General features: G+C 40.2%; 1 protein-coding gene across 1 annotated transcript in view; it reads right to left on the bottom strand.

The window, feature by feature from the left end:
* Nucleotides 1-22,303, bottom strand: part of LRRC8B (leucine rich repeat containing 8 VRAC subunit B) — an 84,382-nt gene that overhangs the window by 6,171 nt on the left and 55,908 nt on the right. Inside the window, 3 exon segments of the mRNA XM_033225520.1 lie at nt 5,795-6,189; nt 6,192-7,958; nt 10,879-10,975. Of these exon segments, the coding sequence (XP_033081411.1) occupies nt 5,795-6,189; nt 6,192-7,932 (2,136 nt within the window). The 5' untranslated portion in view covers nt 7,933-7,958; nt 10,879-10,975.

The following is a 22,303-nucleotide window of genomic DNA, read 5'->3' as shown; positions in this document are numbered from 1 at the left end:
AGCAAGAACCTCCTTTAACTGGACTGATTTCCTACTGGGTGATTACCCTGAAGCCATTGCCCTCACTCTCTTGTCTGGCTATCAGCACTACCACATTCCCACCAGTCTCCTTTCAAATCTCTACATCTGTGATTTCAGTGGACTTCTCAGGCTCCAGTCGAGGAAAGGGATTTCCCAAGGCAGTGGGAGTGAGCCTCAGGGCCAGCCCCTTAGCATTGCTGCTGTGAAAGTGAGTCAAGAGCTGCGCTGGCGAAACTCTTCCTATGTGTGAGGGTCCATCTCCAGGGCTTTCTCTCCAGCTCCCTGCCCAACTAAGGCACAGGATCTTACCTCACCTACTCTCATTCAATTTTTCTGAATGAGCCTGGGGAGTTTTGTTAAAGACTCAAGACTTTCCTTCAACTCAGCAATTGCATCCTGAAAAAAATCTACTTATAGTTTTAAAAATAGTTTGCCTTGAAGCTTACTAGAACTCCAATTTTGCCTGGGTCAACAAATTTTATAAAAACAAATTTTATAAAAAATGTTAGAAAACAATTACTTAAAACTAATTTATTTAGCATGCCCTTTCTTAGACTGTATGACACATAAGCCAGAGAGCAAAATATTACCTTAGTGGATCACTGATTTCTTCTAAAAAACCAATGAGAAAGCTTACAGACTATTATGGGGATGATATACTTCAACAATAAAATGGTTTTATGGGATAAACTATAATATATAATACACACATACATAAACTACATAATAAACTACAAAATAGATGACAACAACAAAAACTAATGGCTATGTAATCTCTCTACATCCTAGAATTCTCTGACAACACAAAATTCTTGTGCTTTGTGTCTTCAGCAAAATGAATTGAAGTCCCCGAGAACAGGATGGTTTTCTTTTACATCTATGGCTGACATTGTAAATTAAATACCCCCGCTTTTTCCCAGAGGCTGGGATCTTACTTTAGAATCCTTCTCAATATCAGATTTCCTTTTTTTTTCTCTGGCCAATGACACATGCTATCTTGGGAAATGCTTACCAAACCCTAAAGTCCAATCATTTCAAGAAACACAGCTGAATATTTCTAAGTAGTGATGCCAAAAACAACAAAACTCAGTGTCACACAGATGATCTTCAGAAGGAATTAAGTCTTCAAACTCATATAAGAAAGAAAAAAAAAAAGCACAAATGTGGAAGTGAGAAGACCTATCTGTAAATTGGACTGGTCTAAGATTTCAGCAAACCTAGTTCAAAGCCTTGTGCTTCTCTCCATTACAATCAATGCCACCATAATCCAATTACTCTTTGGCACTGTGATAGGGATGGATCTTGGCCTCCATTTCTCCCACCTTCCATGCCCACCCGCACATACCACTGCTCCCCAGGTAGAATCATTTGGATTGATCCAACGAGACACAGAAGAACAGCAGAGTAGAAATCAGAATGTTTGGGTTCCATCCTAGCCCCTTGCCAGGAAACTTCAGACCTCAGGTGAACTGCTCTGAGCATCAGTAAAATAAGGGAAGTGGACTAGAGCAAGGGCTGGCAAAGTTTTTCTCCAAAGGACCAGAAGAATAAGTATTTTAGGCTTTCTGGGCCAAGAGGCAAAACTGAAAATAGTATGTAGGTCCTTATATAATAGAAAAAAAATTCCATACATTTTTAAGTGATGAAATTCAAAACATAACAATTGAATATCATTTTGTTGTAATACAGGCCCCCTAAGAAGAAGAACGGAATCTATTTGTGAAAATTGAAATTTGAATTTCATATAATTTTCATGGGTCACAAAATATTCTTTTGATTTTCTTCCCCCAACCATCTAAAAATGTAAAAATCAATCCTAGCCTGGGCTGTATAAAAACAGGCAGTGGGTAGACTTGACCCCCAGGCTGCAGTCTGCGGACTCAGTGTTCCTTTCAGGTATGAGGGTCTTTGTCTCTTGTTTTAAATCTGTATTCCTACTTCTAAATCATAACTGATAAAACCTTTCCATGGGGTTTTGTTTCTTGGCTGTCCTCTCACAAGCCTTTCATATGCTACAATCAGAGCCTCCTTTGAAGGTACCAGTTCAGGCTAACTAGCACTTTCAAGCTCAGGTCTCACCCTAGTCACTATCCAATGAATCAAACATGAATTTGATAGCAGATTTCCAGGCACTCTCCATTCTGACCCACCTTACTAAATGGTCTCATCTCGTTGTACATCTGGGCACGCTTATTTCAGTCCTCTGTGGATGACCTCTATTTTTTAACACTTCCCTAATCCAGTGTTCTAGGGTATGCTTCACAGAACACAAGAGTCACTCTATAAAAAAAGTGTCTTGCTCAAACACATTTGGCAAATATTGCATACCATCTCTTGTTGGAGAAGCACAACACATATTCATATGTTAAAGGCTCTCCCGCTCAGTGAATATCCGCCACCCAGAGACTGCCGAATACCTTCCCATGTCGAGGTAATTCTCTACCTTATGAGTCTTGGTGGGTAGCAGAGCTCACTTCCTACTAGAGACACTACTACCACCAGATTCTTGTGTTCTCGGCTCTCTTACAGCCACAATGTGGGCATTCATTAGCTGTGCCAATCAGCTGCTCAGACTCGGACTTTGAATTGGGGCTAACATCACAAAGAAGTCGAAGCCACGAAGAATCTATTCTGTGGGAGGCCCAGGGTCACAAGAGCAGCAACATCAAGTTTTCAGGAACAGAACCAGTGCTCTGAGCTGGTAAGGTCCTCGGCAGTGTATCCTCACCATTGTGCTTTTCCACTATGATTCTGGCTACAGTCCTCACTGCTGTCGTACTTTGTGCCTGTTTTCCAAGCTTGGTTTTGCAGTCTTTTCAGTGGTAATATGAGATACCTAATATCCTTTCAACTAACGTCTTTTCTGCTTAAGAGGTAGTATTTGTTGCCTCCATCTATAAACCTGATACACTGCCCAAGTCTTGAGATCAGACGTTTAAAATGCATCCTATAGGAATCTTTATCAACTGCCATTCCACATGAATTGGCTTGAATTTCTGAGTATACGCATATCTAACTATGTATGCAGCCAGTGTGATATTTTCTTTTTTTCCTTTTTTGAGACGGAGTCTTGCTCTGTCGCCCAGGCTAGAGTGCAGTGGCGCAATCTCGGCTCACTGCAACTTCTGCCTCCCGGGTTCAAGCGATTCTTTTGCCTCAGCCTCCTGAGCAGCTGGGATTGCAGGCACGTGCCACCATGCCCAGCTAATTTTTCTATTTTTAATAGAGATGGGGTTTCACCATATTGGCCAGGCTGGTCTCGAACTCCTGACCTCATGTTTCAATATTTTGGTCTAACTCAGAATCATGAGACTCTCAAGGTTGGAAATAATCTTGAAATTAGTTAAATCCCCACATGAAACGTGAATTCCTGATGCCTTTAACAACCCTCCTGCTGATTATCTGGCAGTCCCTGTCTGGAGAGTTTTATTAATAAGAAAATGACTTTTCCCTCCTCAAATGCTCAATCTTTGGATGCTATATGGGAAAGATGAGAAATCTTCCTCTGCTGGCCCTAGTTCTCTCCACTTTCCCTAAGTTCTAACATTGTAGTTATTCCCAGCAAGTTTTACTCTCCATGTAAATTTTTCAAATATCTGAAGACCAATATTGTGGATGATTCTCCCCTCCCACCTGTACTTCCCATCATGAGGCTGAAGTATTCCATCAGAGTTTTCATCTTCCTGGTGGCTGTCCTCTGATGAGTTTTAGTTTATTTATATTGTTGTTACATAGTCTCTGCACAGTGCTTCTTTGACTCTTAAGTTCACCAAAGATGTCATGTTCATCATTTTGGCTCCAAAGATGCTCAGCAACTACTTTTTCTCAGATTTCTGGGACAACCCACTCAAAAAGATACCATTCCATTTTGGTGATAAAGTATTTTCAGCATAAGACTTTTCTTGCGGTACAAAGTATCCTTTCTTATTCAAGAAAGCATGTGTCTGATATTCACACTTATTCTTTCAGATATGGTCCAGGATTCCATTCCATAAACTTGGTGTCAAAAGTACTAAAGGTCTTAAGGTTTCTTTATTACATTAACTCGGTGAAAACATTCACCCGCTCATACATTTAAATAATGCGTGGCCAGCTAACAACTGAATAAGCTGCGACTTTCAAAAATCCATTTTTAAAAGTGATTTAACTGTCTGTAACTGCTTAGTGGAACCAATGCCTTTAAAAATATTATTTATATTTTTATTACAAATTTAACAATAAAAAAAGTGAGCAAAATATTAATATTAATCAGCTGCCTAATTAAATGGCACTGATACACTTCTAGACCTGTGATTTTCAGAATGCATCACTAGGCCAGCATCATCAGCTCCACCTGGGGACGTTTTAGAAATGCAGACTCTTGGGTCCTACATCCGGCCTACTGAATTGGAAACCCTGGGAGCGGGGCTCAGGAATCTGTGTTTCAGCAAGCTCTTTGGGGAATTCTGATGCACACTGTTAATCTAGGTCAATCCTAATGTAGTTTTAAAATCTCACAAACTTTTAAGATCTGAAGATGTCTCATTTGTCTAACAATGGACTCGCTCCTTTTATATATGAATAAAGTCAGAGAGTTCTAAAAATCAGCATGAATTTTGCTCTCACCCCCCAATTTTCTGGTATTTCTCTAACACTCATGGTTTTCAAAAATAATGTATAATTAATATATTTTATTAGCCAACACGATGCTCATAACTATACTTACCATGACATATGAACTACAAAATGTCTAAAAGATAATAGATTTTTTCTTTTTCTTTTTTTTTTTTGAGACAGAGTCTCGCTCTGTCACCAGGCTCGAGTGCAGTGGCGCCACTGCAACCTCCGCCTCCCGGGTTCAAGCGATTCTCCTGCCTCAGACTCCTGAGTAACTGGGACTTCAGGCGCCCGCCACCTCGCCCAGCTAATTTTTGGATATATTTTGAAGTGTGGTGGAATACCCATTTTCAAGCAGAGGAATGTCAGTTTCATCCCTTGGTAGATTTGATTTCTGACCAGGTTTTCCCTCTTTCTTCTAAAATGGACATTAGCCTCACTCTCTTACCTTTAGACTACCATGAATTTTCCCTTTTTCCTCCTCCTCCACATCTTAACCTAGGAAACTACTCATTTGTTTTGTTTTTTCATGTTTTGGTAAAGTTAAGTTTTCCTTAACTTGGCTTTACTATTGCAAATTATGGTTCATTCTAAAGTATGGATCCTGGAAAAAGCTTCTAAGAAGCCGTAGTGTTGCATTATGGAGGCAGGCCTTTCATTTTGAATCATCTTTCTAGACATGCATGCAGATTTCAAATCTTTTTCACCACATCACAAAAAGGATTTATGAATAATTCATAATCCCAGCATTTTAAAATAAGAAGTTATTTTATTATGACAGATTTGGAAAGCGGAAAAGTTTTACCAAACTCCCTAATACCTAAAACCTTCATAAAACAAAAAGTAAGCTCTACCATAACGAATTAAATAGTTTAAAATACTTTGTGATGTTTATGTAGAAAATTGGGGGGAAAAAAACACAAAGAGAAAAACATTTGCTGAGCAACTATTATGTGCCAGGAATTGTGCCAAATGCTTATATGTGTTTTCATAAAATCTCCATGACAACTTGTAAGTTAGATTAAAAATGGATGCTCAGTGTTTTGGTAATTTATACAAGATCAGATTGGGCTTGGCTTGAGAACACATAGCATGATTTGAAGTGTGTTTGCTTGCCCTATGTAACACACTACAAGTGCCACAGATACTGAACAAAAGAAGGAATGGATTTACTTACATTGTTGTTGGTCACAGCAAAGTACTGCAAATTACTCAGATACTGGATTTCTTCTGGAATGAAGGTCAAGTGGTTATAGCTTAGATCCAAATAATGTAGTTTGGTGCATAGGAAAAGCTGCAAGGGCAGATTCTCAATATTATTATGGTCCAAAGAGAGCTGCTCGAGGTTAGATAATGCCCCAATCTGTGCAGGAATATAAGCAATGTTATTGTGCCATAACTTTAAGCAGGAAAGATTCTGAAGATGCTGAAAGCTAATGATCTCTTCCACAGTTTTAAGGTTGTTTTCCCTTAGGTCTAACTCATGCAAATTATTCAGGCTGAAAATGGAGTGTGGAATGCGTTCCAGGTCACAGCTGATCAGTTCTAGGCTTTTCAGATTGACCATTTTTTCAAGTTGTTCAACACAACCAGTTTGCTTCCCTCATTATCAAGGGACAGTTTCTGCAGTGAAGGCAGGAGGTCTGTAACAACCTGTGGGATCCGGGAGAGGCTACTCTTCAAGTAGAGGGTCCTCAGATTTTTTAAGTCCTGAAAGCCCTCCAACTGCATAGTACTCAACTGTTCAGGGAGAACACAGCCTGAAAGATAAAGTTCCTTGAGATTCTTGAGGTGAAATACCCAGCGTGGGATTTTTCCCATTTCAGTAAATTTCAGGCGGAGGATTTTTAAATTCTCCTCTAGAAAGGCCAGTGCAGGATGGTCTACGACCAGAGATGAATGGTACACACAAAGCTCCTTGAGGTTGACCAGTTGTGAGACTGCAGAGGGCAGCTTCACCTCTGGGATAAGCTCCAGGCTTAGCACTTCCATTTCAGTTAACTCAAAGACATTGTCTGGAAGACCATTGAGCATAAAAAGATGCAGCTCTATCTTGTCCTGGGCATTTTTCACAAGCTTACTTTTCAGTTTCTCAACTGTCCATTCATTATTGAGGTTGATCTGTTTCAGTTTGTTCTCACTGACCTCTGACAGGAATATGGAGAAGCGTTTGGAATAAAGAGGATCATACTGATCAGCCAGATGAAGGATGAAGGCAAAGTCATTCTTGACATCAGGGATGTCACTGTAGTTGCTTTTTTCTCTTAACGCCTCAAAGGAATATTGCTTCAGGGAACTCCTCAGCATCCACCACAGGCTGTAGGAAGAGGTCAGACCGTAAAGTATAACCAAAATGACATAAAATGAAGCCAGGACCTTAAAGATTTCTGCCAAGGAATAGACACACTGGTAGCGCTTGTATCCTGTAAAAGCCTGCACATCAACTGAACAGTCAATTTCAAGAGTGATGTAGGTTAAAAAATATGGAACATAAGTTATGATGAGCACAAACAAAATGACTTTGACTATTATCTGTTTCAGATATACTCTATAAATGATGTCCTTCTGCTCCACGTGCATGCGGAATCTTCTCACTTTTTCAAAGATGGCTTTGGCCTGTTCACCCTCCTTCTTGTCCAGGACACTGGAAGTTGGGCTTTCTATGCCAGCTGACTCCAAACCTGGCTGTGGGTAGGGCAATGACTGTTTGCTAGAATCTATGTCAGCTGAACACCCTGAGGACGAAAGCAAAATCTTGGACTTGGAGAGTTTCAGAGGCCTCACTGACTGCTCCGCCACTGTTTCTGACAGGGCGCGGGTGGTCCATGGAGAATCGAAGCATTTGTGAAGGATGGCCACAAAATGCTCGAGCCTGGAACTGGTACTGGGGTAGTGAAGCCAAAAGTTGCTACAGGCTGCAAAGATGAGCGTGTGCAAGAGCACCAGGTAGGGGAAAAACTTTGCAAACCAATGGAGCTGTTTCTCGTAACAGACGGCATCGATATAGGAGTACTGCTGTCGGTGGAGGTCATTCTGGATTCGGAGGGGGAGTGGAAGCGGTGTCCCAGGATTAGAGGATGTGTTCATGCTGGCTTTCAGGATGTCCCAAGGCACGGCACAGTGATTGTCAAATTCCACTTTGCATGGAAGACAGCACAGAACCCTGCTCTGCGTCAGCTGAAGAGCTCCGGCCAGCACGGCCACCAGCAGCATGATCAGTGTGATGTAATACCAGAAGACGTCCCACCATGGTTTTAAGATGTGATAAGATGACTGGGCATCTGCTAAGCATTTTAGCTCAGTTAGTGTAATCATGACTTTCCCTTGTAGGAGGACAGAAACTGGAAGAGGAAAATAAACACTACTGAAGCAAGTACTCAAATAAGCATTTCACTCTAATGCTCATACACACATGCCCTCCTTCCCAAGTAGGATTTAGCTCTGTGGTCAAACCTAAAAGGGAGAGCTGATCAAGGGGCACATAAGTCTTCTGGTTTCATTTGAAACGACAGGCCATCCAACTTTGAGCCATAGTCTCTTAGATGGAGGACCGTTCAGTGATAGTGACTAGAAAGAAATTTAGGGGGAGCTCTTGAGGTAATTATCTCATTATGTCTTGGATCTCAACTCCAGGCTAGGCTACTAAAAACCAGGAGTCAATCTGTCTTCAACTGACATTTGAAAAACTTGTTCCTATGCTCCTTCCTCTACCCCCTCTCTCTTTCTCTCTCTCTTTCTTTCTTTCTTTTTTTGACAGGGTCTCACAGGCCTTAGACTCTTGCCCTCAAGTGATCCTCCCTGCTTGGCCTCTGAAAGTGCTGGGATTACAACTATGAGCCACCACAGCCAGCCACCTAATTTCCAGTGGTCACATTGTACCTTCCAAAATGTCTGAGTAAGCTCCTTTCCACACCTTCTCCCATGTCTGAAGCATCACTTATAGCCCGAGAGTTGTTTTAGTCACCACAAGGAGCCTCTTTTAAGCAAGCTCTGCTTTGTAAAATTACCCCTTAGGCTTAGAGGGGTCTACAATTCTATGCCCAAAACAACCTGTCACTGAATGTATTATCTCCTTTCCACACAAGCTTTCGCTTTGTAATTTAAGTACGTGAGTATTAAAAAACTTTGAGTATTTAAAACTTGGGAAGTATTTAAAAGTTATGGCTTAAAAAAGAATAAGGAAGAAAAGCTCTGCTAGAATACTCGATCACAGGTACTCCCTCTCATGTTTAATGTTGTGATAGCAAAGTACTAAAAAGATAAACGAATAAGGTATATTCTATTATTAAATTATTTTTGTCTTCAGGAAAACAAGATTATCTTGTATTTTCATACTGAAAAGTATTCAGACAACATTCCTGAGAATGTCTATGTTGAGTCTTACATACATCAATTGTTTCAAAAATTGCTAATCAGTAAAATCCAGATCATCTATAAGATAGCACAGAGTAAGGTAAAAGGAAATATGTGGGTCTTAGAAAGTATCTGCTAAGAAAAAGAAGAAAAATGGTAATGGTAGCATGGTCCTCCCTCGCTGGTAGTCCAGCTCTAACCTATTTCCAAGGGCTTCTCCTGGATTTTCTTGAGTCTGGAGTCTTATCATCTATTCTGGGCCTGAGTTTCTCTCTAGACACCCTAGTATTAGTAGCATCCCCAAGGAAGACTTTTTTTTTTTTTTGACATGGACTCTAGTGGCACAATCTCAGCTCACTGAAACCTCCGCCTCCCAGGTCCAAGCAATTCTCCTGCCTCAGCCTCCTGAGCAGCTGGGACTACAGGTGCATGCCACCATGTCCAGCTAATTTTTGTGTCTTTTTAGTAGAGATGGGCTTTCACCATGTTGGCCAGGCTGGTCTCGAACTCCTGACCTTGTGATCTGCCCGCCTTGGCCTCCCAAAGAGCTGAGATTACAGGCCTGAGCCACCGTGCCCAGCCAGGAAGACTTTTTTACTCTCATTTGCCCTCTTTCTGGGATCTGGTATCCTGCCTTGAACCTTAGAGTCCCATTACAGAGTCCCTGCTCCCTGTTAATAAGTCTCATCCTCAGCATATTCCTGACCATCTGACCCTGAACCCTACAGCTTCATGCTCTTGTACCTGTTAGGGCATGCTACAATTTCTGAGTTTAATTGCTGGACTGGAGCACTACTTTCTGCTTGTGTCCTCTCTGGGCATCACATTATATTATATGGATTCACCTTCCTCCTAGGACCTACAGGTGGATTATATAACTCTTCAGGGCTTCTCTCCTTCACTCCAGCTAAGTGGGTCTATTTCTAACTCTCAACTCTTCTCATTCTGCCTCAACTCTCTGCCTTACATAATTGTGTGTTGAGGTAAGACAGAAACTAAAATGAGAGGAATACATGAGGCAAAGAGAAAGTCCTGGGCTTAGACCTCAAAATACTATAAATATGATGGGGCCAGGGGTGTGAGGGATGGTAGAAAACACTGCTGGATGAAAGAAAGAACAGGTGAAAAATACTTTAGGATTTTAGTTGACATGTATGCATACTTTCAGCTAGTCTCATGTGATAGTTGTTATGTTGAAATATTGATTATAACTTCTGGCCACATTAATAGGTGAACCCAGATAAAGGAGCTGCAGTTCTCCTGTACCTGCCTGGTGAGATCACAATACTGAAACCCAATGCTCAGTTACAGGTTAAAGATAAAATGGGCAAAAAACCAACGAGGAGCTGTTGTTTCCAAACCATTTCCTACAGAGGAACACAGGCAATTGATGAAATTCAGCTGAGATAATAGATGACTAAGTGAGCCTGAGAATTTATCTTTACATTTTTGCGCAACAACCTCACAGGTGAAAGAATAGTGGATTTGTTCCCAAGGTAGAACCAGGTACGTGGAAGCTTTAGAAAATTACATTTTGATTCAATCTGTGGTGGAAAGTCATCGAACTGGTTGCTCTGTGAAACAGTTCAGCTCTATGTCCTGAGCAGAATCTTGATAAATAAAATGACCATCCATCAGGGAAGTTGCAAAAGAATTTCTTGTAATGGATAAAAAGAGTGAAGCAGATAATTTCAAAGGGTTCTTTCAGCTCTAAATTCAAGTTTCATTTGTCCTCTCAAAGGTCCTGAGAATTAAATTCATTTAAGATATGCAACTGAAATTGTAGAAGAATGAAAACAACAGTAGCTCCAACAATGATAAGGGTATTTGACAGAGAGTGAATATTTAGTCAATAAAAATACAAGTCAACATTGACCAAAATAATGTATTTTAAATATTTATACTTACTATAATGAAAAAAATTAAATAAATCAATATGCTTCAGTCAGGAGGTCTACACCTTTTGAAGTTTCTTAGACACACCATCTCTGTGTTTGTCTTCATTCTATGAGAAAACATAAATATCTTAAAATAGCTATAGTTGTTCAAACAAACAAACTGGAGATACTGTCTCCAGAAACCCTCTCTGTCATAAGACATGATATGGCAAATAGATTTTCATACTTCTGGCCTCAAGCAATCCTTCCACCTTGGCCTCTCAAATGCTGGGATTACAGGTGGGAGCCACTGTGCCTGGCTTAGATTTTCACAGGTCAGTTTACTTTTCACACTGGGGCACATTCTGGCAAAGTTGTATCTACAGGGTCCCACTCACATTCATTAAACCATACTCACTCCCTGAACTTCTTTTCAATTACAGGGAAGTTCCTTCAGAAATTTAAACACAACATATTTTAAAATTTTGTATCTACAACACTTAGATGAACACTTAGCTTTTCTAAGTAGTCGACATATGTTAATTTCTCTCACTCATTCCTCATACACAGTTGTTCTTATTTGCATTTTTCAGATGGCTTGCCACACCAAGTGATTTCTGTACCCATATTTAAAACCAAACATCTATCCAAATAAGTCTCAGTGCTCCTAAAATTTAGCCTACCAATATCATTAGAAAAAGTGACAAGTTAATACACTTTTCCAGATACAGCTCAGAAATATGGCTGAAATTACTGGAAATTATGTTATTATTAAACATACTTAGGCTTTATATTTGTTTAATTTAGAGGTTAACAAACCCATTTGTAACATTTATAGTTCAATAATTTGTGATAGCTAAATTACATATATATTGATAATTTGAACTGTGAGAAAAATTGTAAAATATGTAGTTAATTTTACCTGCATTTGTCTTCCTTTCTTCCTTTCTCCCTCCCTTTCTCCCCTCTATGTCCTGAGCAGAATCTTGATAAATAAAATGACCTAGAATTTGTTTTTAATTGAATGTAAAAATTATATCTTTTAGTACCTATGAAACCTCAAAGAAAAGTTTCTAGGGAGGTTTTATATTATACAATCCGTTTTAAAAAGTACTTCAAATACTCCTAAGAGTACTGACCCCAAATTGTATTTAAGATACTTTTAGCAATAATCTTGTAAGCTTGTCATTTCAAATATCAAAAAGCTGGGCATGTCCAAAACTTACTTTGGGTTTACCAAGTCATGTGCAAAGCCTATTTTACAATTAGTCACCATCCAGCATCAAATTGTTTTGAAGGTTAGAAAGCACAGTTAGTATGTATAAGAACCTAGCTGTATACTAATTCATAATTACATGGCACCACTGGAGTAAGAATTTCTCATTCACAATTCACAAGCCTTTATAAAAGTCTTACAACATATATCACATGACTGCATTTATGTGCACTGAGCATGATAAAGACATCTGATGTGTGAAACATTTTACATATTCACAGCAGCTGCATTTGTAACATGCCAGAAAAGAATTTATTGCATAATTCAAAAATGCTACTCAGCCATGATTCTTCTTATACAATACAGTTCTCTTTAAATATCAGAAATACACTTTCTACTTTATTAATAATTTAATATCTGTTTTTCTACCCTCAAAACATGTCTCATTTACATTAATTTGTTTTATACTTAAAACAAGCCACTGAAATAAATAGTATTACTCTTTATGTTTATATGCATAGAAATTAAGGCAGGCTCAAAGAATTTACCTTGTCCAAGGTGACAAAACCTGCAAGAAATAAAGTTGCAACTGGAACCTAGGTCCTCAGACTCAAATCCCAACCTCATGCACACCAGACGACATGGTCTCAGTCAATCCAATTAACAGTCTTAGGTCTCTCAAAAGCTGAAGAAAAAGCTAATTATCGCTCTTTCCCAACTCACCCAATATCTGCATTATAACTGGGTTCTATTATAATCTTTTGAATAAGGATGTAAATCTAGTTTTCTGTGATGTCTTCCATTACATACAATCTACTTTCTCAGCTAAACATTTTCCTACTAAATATTTTCTACTGAACTAAAACTTAATATTTAAATATACAGCATCTGGATTTAAGTATATATAAAACATCTCAGCATTCCTATATATAAAATGATGCTAATTTTCCTATGAAGTGCTTAACTAGAGAGTTTAAGCATAGCTATCCTTTGTCATTATGCCATTTAATACTGTTTGTCCAGGAAATTGTTTCCAGACCATATTTTAGTAAACAATGGTGACTCAATCCAAATAAGATCTCTATTTCTAATATACAAACACGCTAAATCATTCCAAAGAAATGTTAAGAGTAATGGATTTTACAGTTCTAATCCCATTCTTTCAGCTTTTAAACCTCATTAAGAAGTCATAAAAGCTTTTTCAAAACACATGAATTCACTTGACAATCTTACTCCAAAGTCTCTAAGACTGTAAAATCACATTCAAGTTAGGCATCTGTACTTCCCAGTAGTCCTTATTTTACTTTGAAAGCATTTCTAAAACAACAAGTGAAAAAATAAACAAATGATGATCAGATGGTATTTAGTGTCATTATATACTGAGAACTGGAGGCTACTTCAAAGATCTGTCTCTGACCCCAGGCAGGGATTATAGCCGAACAATTCCAAAAAGTGGTTCTCTACATTACTCTCATTGAACACTGATTTAAAAATCACCTTAGAGCCCTTCAAAATTTTAAAATGCTACTTCCCATTAAGATGTTTTTTGGGACTAACATATATCTAACTGAAATTTAAATTCACCTTTTGTTGAGTTCTCTCTCCAGGAAACAATGCATCAGTATCTCTGATTAATTTGCCCCCTTTCTTTATGCTAAGTAACTCATTTAACCACTCTTGAGAGATTTCATGACATGCATTAAACATTTTCAAGTACCTAAATGATCACCAGCAGTAAAATTTGATATACCAGTTTCCTTATGTCCCTTTCCAGTTCTTTCAGATCTTGTTAGTACAGAGATTTTCAAATAACAAACACGCTTCCCAAACTCAGTTGTAGTTTTGAGACCTAGAAAGATTTTTCTAATAGTGGTTCTCTAATATTAATGGACATAAAAATCACAAGAGCTTATTAAAACATGACATGATGAGTCCATCCCTCAGAGTGGCCATTTCATAAGGTAGGAAGTAGGTCTCAAGACCTGCATTGCTAACAAATTCCTAGTTCATATTGATGCTGCTGGTCCAAGGACCACTTTTCAAGAATCACAAATCTAAGACAGTGATTCTCAATCTCAGCTTCACCTTAGAATCTCTTGGGGCACTTTTAAAAGAAACCTAAACCCAGGCCTTACTCCCACAGAGCAAGTCAATTGGTCTGGGAGAGGCCAGATTTTTTTTTTTTTCCCCAAATCTCCCCAGGAGGAGAAACCTTACAAGATAGACAATAAAATTATCTGAGAAAAGCGCCTATCATTTAAGTCTTCTTGGAAGTTGCACTAGACATCTAGGATGCTCTCTCCGCTCTACAGACTACAAAGTAACAGATACCATCTCCACATGAACACTTCAGAGTCTCAGAAATGTGAAGCGGTAGAACAGTGAATCACTGAGCTATGGAGATATGCAGGATGGATTGTGGGAGGAGGGATTAGAAACAAAGGGAGCAGCTGAAAGGCTATTTCAATTATGTGGGTGAAAAATAATAAGGGTAAAGTTTATAATATGTTCAAAAAGAAAGCCAAGAATAAAATAGTCAAGGGAAATTAAAATTCAGTACCACCTATAGCAACATCAGATAAAGAGGTCCACGCAGAGGCAGGAGTCAAGTGGATTCAGATTTTGATCCTATGATATTATAGTATCTTACACAGTTTCTAGCACATGGGGCACAATAAATATTTATATAACAATTAAATGTACAAAATGAAAAAGATCCCCCAACCATTCAAACTTTTAGGGTGTATTCAGGGTGATAGAGCCTTTCCCAGGGAGTGGCAAGAACTCAGCAGCAATAGAGATGGGAGGGTTTTTGCTAACTGTTCTGCATATTCCAAGCCTTAATGGCTTAAGAAAAGGTTTTATTTCTTGAGATTCTGTGGGAGGTTCTTTCACTTCATAGTGTTGGCTGGCACACCTTCCAGATGGTTGGAAGGTACAAAATGTCCTCATTCCTTAGGCTGGTAGCTGGTGCTAACTGCTGGCTGGTAACTCCTTCATGTGAGACTCCATGTGGCTCTTTGAGTGTCCTCACATAGCATGGTGGATGGGTTCTAAGACAATACATTCCAAGCACAAAAGTAAAAGCTATAGCTCTCGTAAGGCATAGGCTTGAAGCTACACACTGACACATCCACCAAAATCTACTGGCCAAAGGAGTCAAAAGTCCAGTCCAGATTCAAGGGGAAGGGAAGTGGACTCTACCTTTTAATGGGAGGAGTGGCAAAGAGTCTCCAGTCATGCTTAATCCACCACAGTCTACTCTCTGGCCACACAAATGATTCACATTCCTCTTATATGCAAAGCACACGAACACTTTCTCAAGACCCACCCCCCCAAAACTCCATCCCACTATGGCATCAAATTCAGGCTTGAAGTCCAGGATCTTGTCTTCTAACTCAGTTCCAGAAAGCTGTGGGACAAGACCCTTGAAATTATTAGAAGCCCTTCCATTTAGCTGAGAGGTTCTATGAGGCACTGCCTTCAATCTTTTTGAAGTTTTAATAAAGGGTCTTACAGCTATGCCTTTACTTTTATTTTCACCTTGAGACCAAGTTTTACTGGCAGTAATGTTCTGGATCTGATCTTTGGACCTGAGGCCATTTCTTTCTTTGAGTATCTTTTGCTGGGTAGAAGAGCTGGGGATGAGAAACAGTTGGATTTACAATCTGAGACAATTCAGGATTGGAAATACTTCCTCTAAAGTCTGCTTAAAATCAAAATAGTTTCTTCTTTAATTGGTTTCTTTCTTGAAATACTTTGATCATAGTATCAAAAAAAAAAAAAAGGAGTTAAAAAAGGAGTTAAAGGGGTCACTCAGAGCTTCTGATATTTTGCTGGAAAATCTCCTAAGCTAGATCCACAAGTTCATTAGGTTCATTTTCTATGTTCCATGTTACTGCAGGTGATGGTCTTGCTGACTTTTTTCTCAATATAAAGCAAGGGTACCATTTGACACCCTCCAACAGCAACAGTATTCTAACTGCCCTTCAGGCCTTCACTGACACCTGGTCTCAAAGACAAAATGACAGATTTTTTGTTATGGCAGCATCTCACTTCTAGGTACCAATTTTTGTTTTGATTCTTTATTCTGTGTAACAAGTCAAAACTTAGTGGCTAAACTAACAATTCATAATTTCTCATGATTCTATGGGATGATGTGGCAATTCACATGGTGTCAGCTGGAACGCTAGAATACTTAGAAGGCCCAAAGTGCCTCCATCACAACACTGGTGCTTCTACTGATTGCTGGCTGGGAGCCCAGCTTAGGCTGTCGACCAGGGACCTTGCCAGTCCTCTATATGGCTAATTAGGCTTCCTCACAGCAAGAGACTAAGATCTAAGAAGGAATGTTTCAAGCACACAAAAACAGACACTACAAGTCTCTTAAGGCCCAGCCTTGGAAATTACTCGACACCATTTCTGCCACATTCTATTGATCAAAAAACCTACCACAGCCAGCCAGATTCCAAGGGTGGGGAAATCAACTCCACCTCTTGATGGGTGAGTTGCTAAGCCTTAGCAGCCATGTTTAGCCCACTGTAGGAAGTCATGACCATTTAAGTGGTGGTCAGTGCCACAGAAATGAATTATTTGAGAGAAAGAATTTAGTGAGTGAAGGACAGAATTGCTGTCCCCTCTATAAAATAGGTAAGGAAGGTTTGTTAGATAAGGAAGAGTGAAAAAGGACAGAGAAGCAGGGTCAGTGAGGTAAAGGAGAAGCACAGTATTTCTGGAACACAAAAATCAGAATTCAAGGAAAGAAGCTGACATCATCATAAAATAATACAGAGAACCAAAGGAGAAGAGAGACACACAACTGCCATTCCAGAGCTTCTGACCCAAAGCTGTAGTAAGATAATGGGTCTGGGAAATAATCTGATGAATACTCTAAACATTAGGAACATTACCCTAGTCATCAGAAGCCCTCGGAGAAAGTTACTGAATAAATGAAATAAAATAAATAATTATAAATAGTAAGTAATAAATTAAATTAAAAAGTTACTGAGTGAATTAAAACTGTGGGAAAAATTATAGAAATCCTAATGACATCCGAGTTGTTCTTTTATTTTATTATTATTTTTTTGATGGAGTCTCGCTCTGCCACCCAGGCTGGAGTGCAGGGTGTGATCTCGGCTCACTGCAACCTCCCCCTCCCGGGTTTACGCCATTATCCTGCCTCAGCCTCCCACATAGCTGGGACTACAGGCGCCCGCCACTACGCCCAGCTAATTTTTTGTATTTTTAGTAGAGATGGGGTTTCACCGTGTTAGCCAGGATGGTCTCTATCTCCTGACCTCATGATCCACCCACCTCGGCCTCCCAAAGTGCTGGGATTATAGGCGTGAGTCACCGTGCCCGGCCGACATTTGAGTTCTTCTAAACTTTAAGGAATATTGCTTCACTTTTACTTATTTCTGGCAGTTATAGAATACATCATATATTTAATGTAGATAACATTTTTCTCTTTAGGAAAAGATCTCCCAATTCTTTGAAGTTTTTAGTAAGCTACCATATTTTCTAAAATCTACTTAAAATAAAAGAAGTTGCAGCCATATTCTTGTAATATGAACACAAGCATAAGCCACGAGTTGCTGGATAATTCTTACAGAGAAGGCAACCTCAAATCCTTCTCCATCACCTTTTGCTGTTTATAAGACTATTTTCCTGACCACACTCCACACCACAGTAAGCAAGTCATACTATGTAGAACAAAACCCACTCCCTATGTAATCCCTTCTGAATCACACTCTCACCTTTCAAATGACAGGCAGACAGCAGAGACCAAGTGGACAAAGTAATCTCAAAGTTGGAGGATGGCCTTTCTGAATGAACAAAGCCTCCAAGAAATATGGGATTATATAAAAAGACTGAATCTATGGCTGATTGGTTTACCTGAAAGAGATGGGGAGAATGGAACGAACCTGGAAAACATATTTCAGGATATCATCCATGAAAACTTCCCAAATCTAGCTAGAGAGGCCAACATTCAAATTCAGGAAGTGCAGAGAACCCCAGTAAGATACTTCACAAGAAGATGATCCCCAAGACACACAATCAACAGATTCTCCAAGGTTGAAGTGAAAGGCAAAACGTTAAAGGCGGCTAGACAGAAAGGTCAGGTCACCTACAATGAAAAGCCCTTCAGACTAATAGCAAACTTTTCAGCTGAAACCCTACCAGCCAGAAGAGACTAGAAGTCAATATTCAACATTCTTAACAGAAATCTTAACCCATAATTTCATATCTGGCCAAACGAAGCTTCATAAGCATAGGAGTACCCAGATTCACAAAGCAAGTTCTTAGAGACCTTAAAGAGACTTAGACTCCCAATCAAAAACAGTAGGAGGGGGCGGAGCAAGATGGCCGAATAGGAACAGCTCCAGTCTCCAAATCCCAGCACGAGTGACACAGAAGACCGGTGATTTCTGCATTTTCAACTGAGGTACTGGGGTCATCTCTCTACGGAGTGCCGGACAATCGGTGCTGGTCAGCTGCTGCAGCCTGACCAGCGTGAGCTGAAGCAGGGCGAGGCATCGCCTCACCTGGAAGCCCAAGGGGGAAGGGAATCCCTTTTCCTAGCCAGGGGAACTGAGACACACAACACCTGGAAAATCGGGTAACTCCCACCCCAATACTGCGCTTTAAGGAAACAGGCACACCAGGAGAATATATCCCACACCTGGCCGGGAGGGTCCCACGCCCACGGAGCCTCCCTCACTGCTAACACAGCCGTCTGCGGCGATCTATCCACAAGGCAGCAGCGAGGCTGGGGAGGGGCGCCCGCCATTGCTGAGGCTTAAGTAGGTAAACAAAGCCGCTGGGAAGCTCGAACTGGGTGGAACTCACAGCAGCTCAAGGAAGCCTGCCTGTCTCTGTAGACTCTACCTCTGCGGACAGCGCACAGCTGCAGTCCATTAGGGGAAAGAGCGGGGGCCGGTGCAGACGCGAACGACTCTGTCTGACAGCTTTGGGGAGAGCCGTGCATCTCCTAACGCGGAGGTTGAGATCTGAGAACGGACAGACTGCCTGCTCAGGTGGGTCCCTGACCCCTGAGTAGCCTAGCTGGGAGACATCCCCCACTAGGGGCAGTCTGACACCCCACACCTCACAGGGTGGAGTACACCCCTGAGAGGAAACTTCCAAAGAAAGAATCAGACAGGTACACTCGCTGTTCAGCAATATTCTATCTTCGGCAACCTCTGCTGCTGATACCCAGGCAAACAGGGTCTGGAGTGGACCTCAAGCAATCTCCAACAGACCAACAGACAGTCCTTCTGACTGTCAGATGGAAAACTATCAAACAGGAAGGACACCTATACCAAAACCCCATCAGTACGTCACCATCATCAAAGTCCAGAGACAGATAAAACCACAAAGATGGGGAAGAAGCAGGGCAGAAAAGCAGGAAATTCAAAAAATAAGAGCGCATCTCCCCCTGCAAAGGAGCGCAGCCCATCGCCAGCAACGGATCAAAGCTGGTCAGAGAATGACTTTGACGAGATGAGAGAAGAAGGCTTCAGTCCATCAAACCTCTCAGAGCTAAAGGAGGAATTACGTACCCAGCGCAAAGAAACTAAAAATCTTGAAAAAAAAGTGGAAGAATTGACAGCTAGACTAATTAATGCAGAGAAGATCATAAACGAACTGACAGAGATGAAAACCATGACACGAGAAATACGTGACAAATGCACAAGCTTCAGTAACCGACTCGATCAACTGGAAGAAAGAGTATCAGCGATTGAGGATCAAATGAATGAAATGAAGCGAGAAGAGAAAACCAAAAGCAAAAAGAAGAAAAAGAAATGAACAAAGCCTGCAAGAAGTATGGGATTATGTAAAAAGACCAAATCTACGTCTGATTGGGGTGCCTGAAAGTGAGGGGGAAAATGGAACCAAGTTGGAAAACACTCTTCAGGATATCATCCAGGAGAACTTCCCCAACCTAGTAGGGCAGGCCAACATTCAAATTCAGGAAATACAGAGAACGCCACAAAGATACTCCTCCAGAAGAGCAACTCCAAGACACATAATTGCCAGATTCACCAAAGTTGAAATGAAGGAAAAAATCTTAAGGGCAGCCAGAGAGAAAGGTCGGGTTACCCACAAAGGGAAGCCCATCAGAATAACAGCAGACCTCTCGGCAGAAACTCTACAAGCCAGAAGAGAGTGGGGGCCAATATTCAACGTTCTTAAAGAAAAGAATTTTCAACCCAGAATTTCATATCCAGCCAAAATAAGCTTCATCAGTGAAGGAGAAATAAAATCCTTTACAGATAAGCAAATGCTTAGAGATTTTGTCACCACCAGGCCTGCCTTACAAGAGACCCTGAAGGAAGCCCTAAACATGGAAAGGAACAACCGGCACCAGCCATTGCAAAAACATGCCAAAATGTAAAGACCATCGAGGCTAGGAAGAAACTGCATCAACTAACGAGCAAAATAACCAGTTAATATCATAATGACAGGATCAAGTTCACACATAACAATATTAACCTTAAATGTCAATGGACTAAATGCTCCAATTAAAAGACACAGACTGGCAAACTGGATAAAGAGTCAAGACCCATCAGTCTGCTGTATTCAGGAGACCCATCTCACATGCAGAGACATACATAGGCTCAAAATAAAGGGATGGAGGAAGATCTACCAAGCAAATGGAGAACAAAAAAAAGCAGGGGTTGCAATCCTAGTCTCTGATAAAACAGACTTTAAACCATCAAAGATCAAAAGAGACAAAGAAGGCCATTACATAATGGTAAAGGGATCAATTCAACAGGAAGAGCTAACTCTACTAAATATCTATGCACCCAATACAGGAGCACCCAGATTCATAAAGCAAGTCCTTAGAGACCTACAAAGAGACTTAGACTCCCATACAATAATAATGGGAGACTTCAACACTCCACTGTCAACATTAGACGGATCAACGAGACAGAAAGTTAACAAGGATATCCAGGAATTGAACTCATCTCTGCACCAAGCGGACCTAATAGACATCTATAGAACTCTCCACTCCAAATCAACAGAATATACATTCTTCTCAGCACCACATCACACTTATTCCAAAATTGACCACATAATTGGAAGTAAAGCACTCCTCAGCAAATGTACAAGAACAGAAATTATAACAAACTGTCTCTCAGACCACAGTGCAATCAAACTAGAACTCAGGACTAAGAAACTCAATCCAAACCGCTCAACTACATGGAAACTGAACAACCTGCTCCTGAATGACTACTGGGTACATAACGAAATGAAAGCAGAAATAAAGATGTTCTTTGAAACCAATGAGAACAAAGATACAACATACCAGAATCTCTGGGACACATTTAAAGCAGTGTGTAGAGGGAAATTTATAGCACTAAATGCCCACAAGAGAAAGCAGGAGAGATCTAAAATTGACACTCTAACATCACAATTAAAAGAACTAGAGAGGCAAGAGCAAACACATTCAAAAGCTAGCAGAAGGCAAGAAATAACTAAGATCAGAGCCGAACTGAAGGAGATAGAGACACAAAAAACCCTCCAAAAAATCAATGAATCCAGGAGTTGGTTTTTTGAAAAGATAAACAAAATTGACAGACCGCTAGCTAGACTAATAAAGAAGAAAAGAGAGAGGAATCAAATAGACGCAATAAAAAATGATAAAGGGGATATCACCACCGACCCCACAGAAATACAAACAACCATCAGAGAATACTATAAATGCCTCTACGCAAATCAACTAGAAAATCTAGAAGAAACGGATAATTTCCTGGACACTTACACTCTCCCAAGACTAAACCAGGAAGAAGTTGAATCCCTGAATAGACCAATAGCAGGCTCTGAAATTGAGGCAACAATTAATAGCCTACCCACCAAAAAAAGTCCAGGACCAGATGGATTCACAGCTGAATTCTACCAGAGGTACAAGGAGGAGCTGGTACCATTCCTTCTGAAACTATTTCAATCAATAGAAAAAGAGGGAATCCTCCCTAACTCTTTTTATGAGGCCAACATCATCCTGATACCAAAGCCTGGCAGAGACACAACAAAAAAAGAGAATTTTAGACCAATATCCCTGATGAACATCGATGCAAAAATCCTCAATAAAATACTGGCAAACCGGATTCAGCAGCACATCAAAAAGCTTATCCACCATGATCAAGTGGGCTTCATCCCTGGGATGCAAGGCTGGTTCCACATTCGCAAATCAATAAACGTAATCCAGCATATAAACAGAACCAAAGACAAGAAC

The sequence above is a fragment of the Trachypithecus francoisi genome, unplaced genomic scaffold, assembly GCF_009764315.1.
Source record: "Trachypithecus francoisi isolate TF-2019V2 unplaced genomic scaffold, Tfra_2.0 Lachesis_group12, whole genome shotgun sequence".
In the NCBI taxonomy this organism is placed as follows: domain Eukaryota; kingdom Metazoa; phylum Chordata; class Mammalia; order Primates; family Cercopithecidae; genus Trachypithecus; species Trachypithecus francoisi.
The sequence above is the reverse complement of the archived record's forward strand: the minus strand, read 5'-3'. Positions and strand labels throughout refer to the sequence as shown.